Source organism: Clarias gariepinus, chromosome 25, assembly GCF_024256425.1.
Source record: "Clarias gariepinus isolate MV-2021 ecotype Netherlands chromosome 25, CGAR_prim_01v2, whole genome shotgun sequence".
Classification (NCBI taxonomy): Eukaryota; Metazoa; Chordata; class Actinopteri; order Siluriformes; family Clariidae; genus Clarias; species Clarias gariepinus.
The window spans coordinates 21,243,060-21,252,745 of record NC_071124.1 but is presented as its reverse complement, the minus strand read 5'-3'; the positions used below and the strand labels follow the sequence as shown (position 1 = coordinate 21,252,745).

General features: G+C 41.3%; 1 protein-coding gene across 1 annotated transcript; it reads right to left on the bottom strand.

Moving 5' to 3' along the window:
- Positions 1-210: 210 nt before the first annotated feature.
- ftr87 (finTRIM family, member 87) lies at positions 211-9,455 on the bottom strand. The gene is made up of 7 exons (XM_053487249.1): positions 8,880-9,455; positions 5,622-5,708; positions 3,989-4,222; positions 3,294-3,453; positions 3,093-3,155; positions 2,948-3,013; positions 211-766 (listed from the first exon to the last, which is right to left on the bottom strand). The coding sequence occupies exons 1-7, from the start codon at positions 9,453-9,455 to the stop codon at positions 216-218; spliced, it is 1,737 nt and encodes a 578-aa protein (XP_053343224.1). The 3' UTR covers positions 211-215.
- Positions 9,456-9,686: the final 231 nt, after the last annotated feature.

Here is a 9,686-nt window from a genome sequence, read left to right as displayed (position 1 = left end):
CCCTTATTACAATACATTAGTACAGTTTCAGTTCTTCAATTAAGCAATAGACCTCAATGAGAAGTCCTTTACTTAGTGCTTGCCAAGACCTGTGGGATTCAAACTCACAAGTACCAATTTGTCCATGGGATCTCCAGTCCAGCATAGATTTGAAGTCTATTTTTAGTTCTAAAAGTACCACCGGACCATGCTTTGTGGATTTGCTCCCCTTTTCTCTAAGCTGAGAAGTTAAGGATGGAGCACAGTTTAATTGTAGAATTAAGGCCAAGCCAAAATCCAGGGTATAGAGGTTGTGAGAAAGTCGTATGTATTCTATGCAGCAAGGTCATGGTGTCCCTTCTAGGAGAAATACAGTAGAATGCTAGAATCCCTGCCTTGTAGTCCAAATACACCCCTATCCTAGCTGAAATGGGAGATGGAATTTCCAGCTTGGTCTTATTGTGCTGAAATATACAGTGGCCTTCAGAAAGGTTCAAACTCCACGATCTGGAATTGCAGCCCAGTTTTCCGTCAGCGTTCCCACAATGCCGGTTAACCCCTTTGTAAGATATGCCGATACCGATCCCACCCTTTCCACTCCACTCCGCCTCCCAGTAACAGCGCGTGGAGACAGGCTCCTTCGCCAGCACCTGAGCCCAGCCACTGAATCTCTCCAGATGTTCTTGATAGTACTGGGAATCGTAGCACGTGCTGACCTTCCGGTTCCCGTCTGAAAGACAGAGGTAGGAGTTGGCAGTGTTTGGGTCCAACGTCACCTCGCAGCAGACTGTGGATAAAGAAAATGATTATATTTGTGACTGAAAAAGAAGATTTGCACTGGTAAAAGATTTAGACCCTCTCCCACCTGCTTTTTAAGGAACTCTGACCAACCCTGTGTCCACCCCTGTGTTCCTATTCATGTGCGATAGTTTGCACGTCCCCCTGTCAAAGGAGAGCCATTAACATACTTCCTCAGGCATAAGAACCATCTTTTTGCACCATAGGGCAGTGCAACAGGGGGGTTGGGGAGGAGAGGTATCTGCCCTTTTTTCAGATGCATAAATTCACTGATGCCCACTAGTGGCTAGTAAAGAGTAGTCCATCCCTGTTTGAATAACAGGACTTGGATACTCCTTGTCACAAATAGTGGTGGCTTCATTCAGATTTGGTCTCCAGATCTCCTAATGGACTCTGAACACTTTGTGTCGCACTAATGGAGTGAGCTCACAAATGCAGAAGTGGGTGGATAGCACTATCCTCTGAGAGTGCGATGCTGCCCCCTGATGCTGCATGAGCAGCTATTTGAAAATACAGTATGCTGTGAACTGGCTTCACATGCCTCTGAGGAAGCACCTTGGCTTGTGTAAAGGAGACCTGTCTGGGTGTTATGTGGAAGTAGGCCAAGACTAAATTAGGAAGAAAGTCAGGGGGGAAAATGGAAGTGTAATTAAGCAATATTACACAAGATGGAGTGCTGTTGTGCTTGATATCAGCACGACTTCAAAAGTGATATTGCTCTTATACAACAGCTCCACAAACACCATTTATTATCAACAGATTATGATGTTTGTTTATGTAACGAGGAGTCCGTTCTTCGTACGTCGCTTGACACACCCGGGAGGAAGTGACACATCTAAGATGAGATCACCGTGCTAATTACGATCCGGCTAAGTTGGTTCTTCGGGCACACCTGTTGTTGATGATTAGTATAGCTGGATTGAGTTGTCTAGGATTACTGCGCGTTCGTGCGTTGGTTTAAAAGGCGATATGCATCGACAGTAGAAACACTGATCACATCCCCTTTGATTGGTTGACCAAATGGAAAAAGAGCGAGCTCAATTATTTTGTAACACGTGTTATGCGCTGAAATGTCCCCCTGCCATGGATTGCCCCCCCTACATAATCACTATCAAATATTATATTAGAACATAAATTCATAGGTTAATGGTTTACAAATTACAAATGACATAAGACAATAAAAATACAACATGTATACTTTTGTTTATTTTATGATAAAATTAGTTTCATCCAAGTTTTCATTATAAAAAAAATATTTTTATTATATATAAATATTTATTTGCATATTCATGATAAACCCGTGAAAAATAAATGTGTTACAAAATAAACATTATACAATAATTTGTATTAACGGTCTTGATGGTCTTTCTCGTGCCTATAGGGTCTATTATAATAGTAATATCATATTTAATAATAATAAACCTATAAATTTATGTTCTAATATAATATTTGATAGTGATTTTATATATACACGACTGGTGGAACTTACTTAACGACAGTGTATTAACAGGGGTGAAAGTTTAAAAGTTTTAAATTCCTGCCTGTACTATGTAGCAAATGGTGAGGAGAATAAAGTGATTGATTGATTGATTGATTGTCCTTATCCTGTACTGGCTGGGGTAGTGGAGGGGCCTGGAACATATCCTGGGAGACTTTGGGTACAAGGTGGAGTACGCCAGTTAGGAACACCAATTAGCCTTGTCTGCTTGTCTTTAAACTGGTAAGGAACCGAGGGAACCGGAGTACCCGGAGGAAACCAACTATCTGGAGAACGTGCCAACTCCATTCCGACATACCCGAGGTGGAAATCAGACTCTTAACCCTGGAGGTGGCCGCAAAGCCACCTATATCACATCATTCTCTACACTTCCAGCTTTCTAGTACAAAGATGGTGGCAACCATAAGATTACAGCATATAGCTCTGCACCACAGTGTATGGTGAAATGTTGGGCATTTTCACAGATAAATCATATTTCTTATTACTGAGGAACTATAAATGGATTGAAGTTATTATTTACCCCCCAAAAAACATGTCTGGCAGACTCATTACCGACATTAGCATCATATCCATAATGCAAAACTATGGTAGCAAATATCAGACAGCAAGTACTGTACTGTATTTCTGGATGAAAGCTTGTGATTAGCAGATCTCTGAGAAAAACATGCTTACATCGTAAAAAGTCCGCTCTGGTCTTCGGCTCACTTTGTGCCTGGTCCACATTTTTCACAGGAGAAACTGAAAATTTCAATGAGAAGCATTCAGCTCATGTAAGACACGAGGATGAAGGTTCTTGGTGTGTGTTGGAGTTCAGTACCTATTTCTGGACATGCAGGGACAGGGGACGTGCTTTCAGCTGTCGGACTCTGCTCATGTTTAACTGGAAGCACAGAGCAGAAAAGTACAGGACATGATCAGCTATAGATAGAGTGCACACAACTGGTACTGTACGGTGGGATCCCCCCGGCTTACTGTTGATTATTTTCCCATAGCGGCGCGCCACTGAGTGCGAACTCACTTAAATCTGAGATCCTGACCAACTCCCTGTCACAGACGTCGTTCACTCGCTCTCTCAGCTCCGTGATCGCTCTTCTCAGAACAATCAAGGAGAAATATGGATGGACATCAACATCGGGCAGCTCATCGGGATCAGCAGGAATGAAAAGGGGTTTGCATTTCTGAACCACAAACAGATGATAAACAGCATGCTGAGAAGATGAAGTTAGAAATCAGACTAATACAAAATATCACCTTTATCGCCTACAGAACAAGAAAAAAGTTTTAATGAAGGAATTTGTACCTGACGTTTCCTAGTCGAATTACATCAAATTGAGAATGAATGCAATAGTTTATATTTGCATGAAGATTAAATTTTTTTTTTTATCTTTATACAAATTAGGTGGTGGTTTGAGGCGTCATTATGTCCACTGTTTGGGTTGTTTTTGTGCCGCCAAAAACCAGACTTTAAATCCTTTTTTTCTGATTTAATTTGAAACCTTGGACATGGAATACGATTCCAATGAGATGTAATCAGACTACAAAACTTCCACATATACATCAAATCAGTGGTTAAAATGTTTAATTTTGAACTTGGATCTGCTGTTTTTTCTTCGCACATCTGGTTATCATTTCCTCCCGAGTGACATGATGCTCCTTGAGAAGGAACTAAACCAGCCCATTCGAGCAACCTCTTTAGGACAAAAGAAAATTTACCAACAGAAAGTGGATGTGATCGTCAGTACGTGAGAGCAGCTCCAGTTCGGCTTCGGTCCTCCTCGTATCTTCAGTCTGCTGGTCCAGACGCTCAAGCAGGACCTCGGCTTGGGCCAGCGCGGCTCTCTCTTCAGCCCTGAGCAGCTCTTTAACCTCGACGTGTTTCCTTTCGATGGAGCGAAGCAGCTTGGTGCAGATCTTCTCGCTGTCTTCCTCCACGGCCTGTGCTGAGCGCTGCGGAGGGAAACATTCCAGAAATGAAGAATTTCCACAGCATCTAGTCAGGATTAACTTTTTTATGGAATTACAGTACATTACGTGATCATTTCCTTGATAACATCACTTTTAAAGTTACCTGTAATGGTTTTCATGCCACATAATCTAAACCTACTGATAAGAAATGGAGTCAAAATCTTATTTTATTTAAAGATAAAGTAAATCATAAATCCCCAGCTACACTAATGCACGTATCTCAGTACACCAGAGACATGATCGAACTGCCTGCCTTACATCTAAAGCACTGGCCTCCCAGGAACTCCTTTAATAACCCAAACATTTAGAAATGGGCTTGGACCGAGGACAGGACTGTACGAGGTCAGACTTCCACAAGCTTAGAAGTTGTCCATCAATTTTTAAGGATCAGGCATTCCACACACTGAATGTTCACATGAACCACGGCAGTGGGCTCCGATCCACCTCGTCATTCTTTAAACTCTTTGCACCATTCAAATGTTTTTCTGCATTTAAGGCCTTGTTCACGCGGGCGTTAAAATCGAGCGTTTTTCTTGCGTTCGTGGCGTCCGGTGAGCGCGGATTAAGCGGATTAAGAGTGTTTTCTACACATAGGAGTCAATGAGAGTGTTCACACAGGCTTTGGTGACGTGCGTTTGTCCGGCTGCGCGTTTATACGGCATTAAAAAAATTTTGTATGCAGCTTTTTCTTGGCGTTCAAAACCCTATAAGCGCAAAGAAACCGCTTCTAGTTCGTTTTCCTCACGTTCATTTTACGCTTTGGAGGACCAGATATATCCCATGATCCTACATGCTATACATAGAGAAATGCGGAAAAAGGCAAAATAAAATAAAATAAATTGTTGAAAAACATACGCAGAAATTTTCGCATTTCTTCATAAACCACAAAAAAACTTTCTTTAATCCGGCGTTGTGCAGTCAGAGAGTGAACCCAGTAGCGGCGGGCTTTCATATCCAGTTCCCGACACACTGCCCCCACAGGTTAACACACAAACTACGATTTGGGCTGCAGGCTGACGTTAGACAGAGACAAAAAAGTCAATCAAGCGCCACTACAAAACGCAACATAAACGTCTAGGACGTTCAGAGCGCATTCGTTTATCCAAAGATTTAACGCCCGTGTGAACAAGGCCCAAGAGTCTCATCTCTGTACTGTGCTTAAAGCTTAGTCCCTTAGGGCTAAAAGCTTAGTTTGATTTGAACGCCCCTCATATGTTGTGCTGTTATTGGAAAACGATCAACTGAGTATTTTCCTTTAACATAATACTCCCAAGTATTTAATTCCTTATTCAATTGAATATAAGAAACGCAATTCCATGTTTTTAAAATTAATAAAATAAAATAAAATTTGGACACCTTCCTGTTACTGCCCTCTGCTTACCTTGAGGTATTTCATGATGTTCCTCAGCTCCTTCTCTTTCTCCTTGCTCCTTTGTTTCGATCTTTTCAAGGCTTCCTCAAACTGCCTCTGATTTTGGAGAGACATCAATATCATATTTAGTAAGACACATAATAATTAGAATAACTTGATATTTTACACTTTTTTACTTATTCAGCTGAGGAACGTTTGCTTTCTAAAGTCTGCAGCTTCAGTTTTAAAGATGTCTTAAAAACTGTCTTCTCAAGACAAAGTCTACGGTTCCCCCAAAGTACTTGTCTATGTTTCAGTCCGTGCTTCATTCAGGGCAACTTATTATTTTTTTATCTCATTCTACATCTGAGCAGTTAAGGGGTTAAGGGCCTTGCTCAGGGGCCCATCAGTGTCAACTTGGTGGTCATGGGATTTAAACCTGAAACCTTCCAAACCATACTTCAGTGCCTTAACTACCGAGCTGTGTTTTAGTCTGTCCTGCTACAGAACTGCTTTTTTGGCACGAGTGAAGGATCGATGATTTAATATTTTTGCACATAATATTTTACATAAATCATTTATTTTCATACTTTTTATACATCAAATTTTCATACTTGATTTTTAAACTCCTACAAAAGCTTATTTTCTGTTGCAAAGCAATGCCACTTTATTTTTCTCACATTTAATTGCATGGTTTATCTCTTATTTTTTTAAATGTATGTTTATTTCAGTTCACATCACTTTCAGGTTATGGTTTTAATGTGATCAGAAGTTCCTACAAGTCAAACGTGGAGAGATGTAATATTTATGTAATGGTATGTGATTCCACATTGAGAGTGAGTATGAATAGCACATAAATAATAATAAAAAAACATTGTAGCAATTAATGAAATTTCATTACATAATTACATTTTAAATTGCCAACTATTTGAAAGTGATATTTAAACATTTTATTCTATTATGACATTTTATTTCAATATAGTTATGAATTCAGTGAAACGTGAAATAATTACATCTGTCAAAGTCACCCATCTCACCCCATCAACTCAGTGGGTGAGTTTAATGCCCATATACTCAAGTTAATAGTTTTAATGTAGTTAATTAATGTAAAACTAGTAGCTAGCATCAGGTATGTAATAACTAGAATCTTTAATTCAGCAGTTGACCAAAGTCACTAGCTACCATTAGCCAGATAGCTAACGCTACTCTTATTATTATTTGTTGTTCCCCTATGCTGCTTTTTTCTTCCTCTTGTGCTGCAGTGGTGGTTTTTATGAGGCCGTGTTTTTAGCCCTCCTTATTCCTCATGGGTTTTATGACTGCCAAAAGAGCAGTTATTTTGTATAGGTATAGTGTTAAGGACCCTAAATAAGTGCCCAACCCAGCGGTGGCAGGGCCCCAAACCACAGAACCTTCAAACAACTGGCTTCGTTAAACACTGTAATGTTTGTAAGCTATAAGAGCAGAAGATGATGGTGTAGTTTCATTCCTCTTTCAATTTCCTTAAGAAACTTGCTCCACACATGCACTCTCCAGAAATCAAGCTCAGGTTGCCTGTTCGGAAGCTTGTGCCACTATCCACCAGAGGCGGGCAAAGAAAACACAAATCCTGTACTTGTGAAACAGTAGATATACCGTAGGTTAATTCATCAGTATGGTGTGAAGCCTTCTTTTGCAGCCAATACGGCATCAATTTGTCTTGGGAATGACAGATACAAGTCCTGCACAGTGGCCATTCTTCTTGCAGAATAGTGGCCAGGTCACTACGTGATGCTGGTGAAGGGAAACGTTTCCTGACTCGCTTCTTCAAAACACCCCAAAGTGGCTCAATAATATTTAGATCTGGTGGCTGTGCAGGCCATGTGAGAAGTTCAACTTCACTTTCATGTTCATCAAACCACTCTGTCACCACTCTGTCTTGTTGTGTGTATTGGTGCATTATCACCCTGATACACAAAACCGCCTTCAGGGTACAATGTTTGCACCACTGGGTGCACATGGTCCTCCAGAATGGTTTGGTAGGCCTTAGCAGTGATGGAAGTATTAGGCCTGGAAAATGTCATGATATTGCAGCTCAAACCATCATTGATCCACCCCCATGCTTCACTCTGGGCATGCAGCAGTCTGGGCAGTATGCAATTCTTTGGGGCTCCTCCACACCGTAACTCTCCCAGATGTGGGAAAGATGTGAAGGTGGACTCATCAGAGAACAATACATGTTTTACAGCCCAAGATTGTAACTGCTGGCAACATTGAAACCAATGTTTGGCATTGAAACGATCGATCGATCGATCGATCTATCTATCTATCTATCTATCTATCTATCTATCTATCTATCTATCTATCTATCTATCTATCTATCTATCTCATACACCTGCTTTGAAGGAAGGGAAGGCAAATCTGCTAATAAAAAGTGATAACACTGTAGCATATAAGCATAGTTATCTTTTAATTTACTATAATAATTATTAATATAATATTTAGTTTCTAAGATGTAGTTAGCTGGTATGTAACTGGCAATTCAAAGCTCTCAACTTGATTAGACAAGCGTTACAATCCGCCCACACAGTTTAATGGGTGACTGACAGATTTAATAAGTGACCATGAATAAATAGTTAAATAAAACGTATATTTAAATAACTATTTTAAAACATTTAAGGGGCATTTTCAAATAAATTCAGTTCAGCCTTTAGTCAAAATTACAACCTTAAATGTGTTTGAGTGTGTGTTGAAAAAAATAAAAATAAAAATAAAAATCACGACTCTTGAATCTAAAGCATGCCAAGTATGTTTGCACTTGACCAATAAAAAAATCATAATCAGTAGTGCTAATTGTGTTTGGTCACCTGAGGCAGGATGTGTGGAGTTAATGATTAGTACGAGTGTAAGGTCAGCCAGCTCACACAGCAGAACTAGAGCACTAAAGCTGAAATCTTTGTTTATTGTTTTGAAATAATAAGTATAAATAAATATAATCAAATCAAAGGGATGTATTCAACTCATCTAGACAATGACCTGCGTTAAACCGCCTTCTGTTGTATTTGTTGTTAGTTTGATTGTTATATAAGTTTGTGCTTCATAGATTTCTCAGAATCAGTGCGACGGACGTTTCACCTCCGCCCTTCAGTCTCCTCCCTCAGCAAACAGTGTTTGCTTTCTCATTCGTGCATGACGAGGAAATGACTCTGATTACTCTACAACAATGAAACCTTCGAAAAAACTGCCAAATATTAGCATTTGTACACGACAATAAAAGTGTGTAAAATCCCTGCAAGGTTTCAATCTCACCTGCTTTTCAGTCCTCTCCTCGACAGCTGGCACCGTGTGATGCCCTCCGTGTCCATCCGTCACGCAAAGAGGGCAGATGAGCTGCTGATCTGTGCGACAGTACAGCTCGAAGAGCCGACCGTGCCGGTTACACACTCTCTTGTGCAGCTGTGGTTGTACTTCCGTTAGTTTGTGCTTCTTGTGCTGTTTGAGGTGAGAGTCGCAGTACGAGCCCAAGCACTTCAAGCATGACTTCACAGCTCTCCGCTTCCTCCCCTGACACGCATCGCAGTCCACCTGCACCGTTTCAGCACCAGGAGCCTCCTGGATCCTGGTGTCACTCAGCTTCTCCATGAGCTTTTCCACCAGACCTGCCAGCACGGTGTTCCTGGCCAAGGCAGGTTTAGGGTTGAAGGCTCTCCGACACTGAGGGCAGGTGTATCCCGCTTTGTGCTCGGTTTTCCTCCAGTAGTCTTTAATACACTCCATGCAGTAACTATGGCCGCAGGGTATCGTCACCGGATCCCTCAACACCTCCAAACACACGGGGCAGCAGAAGTGGTCCTCGTCCACTGAGATAGTAGCTGCGGCTGCCATGTTTATCCACAGATAAGGCCGAAGCAGAGCGAGGCTTTTATGTACGGCCGCACACAGTGGGCGTGGAAAGAGCCGCGCAGGTGAAAGGCGATCCAGGTTGCACCCAAAACGGCTCGCAGCAACCAATCGGAAGCCAGGACGGAAGAGTTAGGAGGGTCACTTTTGTGTGTTACAGGCATGGAACAGGAACAGGTGGACAGATTGCTTTACATACAGCTGATAGGAAAATGT

What these genes read in the sequence shown, in the direction of transcription:
- ftr87 (XM_053487249.1), bottom strand. Translation starts at nt 9,455, where the DNA reads ATGGCAGCCGCAGCTACTATCTCAGTGGACGAGGACCACTTCTGCTGC. An exon ending in ATCACATCCACTTTCTGTTG is followed by an intron (nt 3,454 to 3,988) that starts GTAAATTTTCTT and finishes TTTGTGGTTCAG; the next exon opens with AAATGCAAACCCCTTTTCAT. An exon ending in GGTCAGGATCTCAGATTTAA is followed by an intron (nt 3,156 to 3,293) that starts GTGAGTTCGCAC and finishes CTGTGCTTCCAG; the next exon opens with TTAAACATGAGCAGAGTCCG.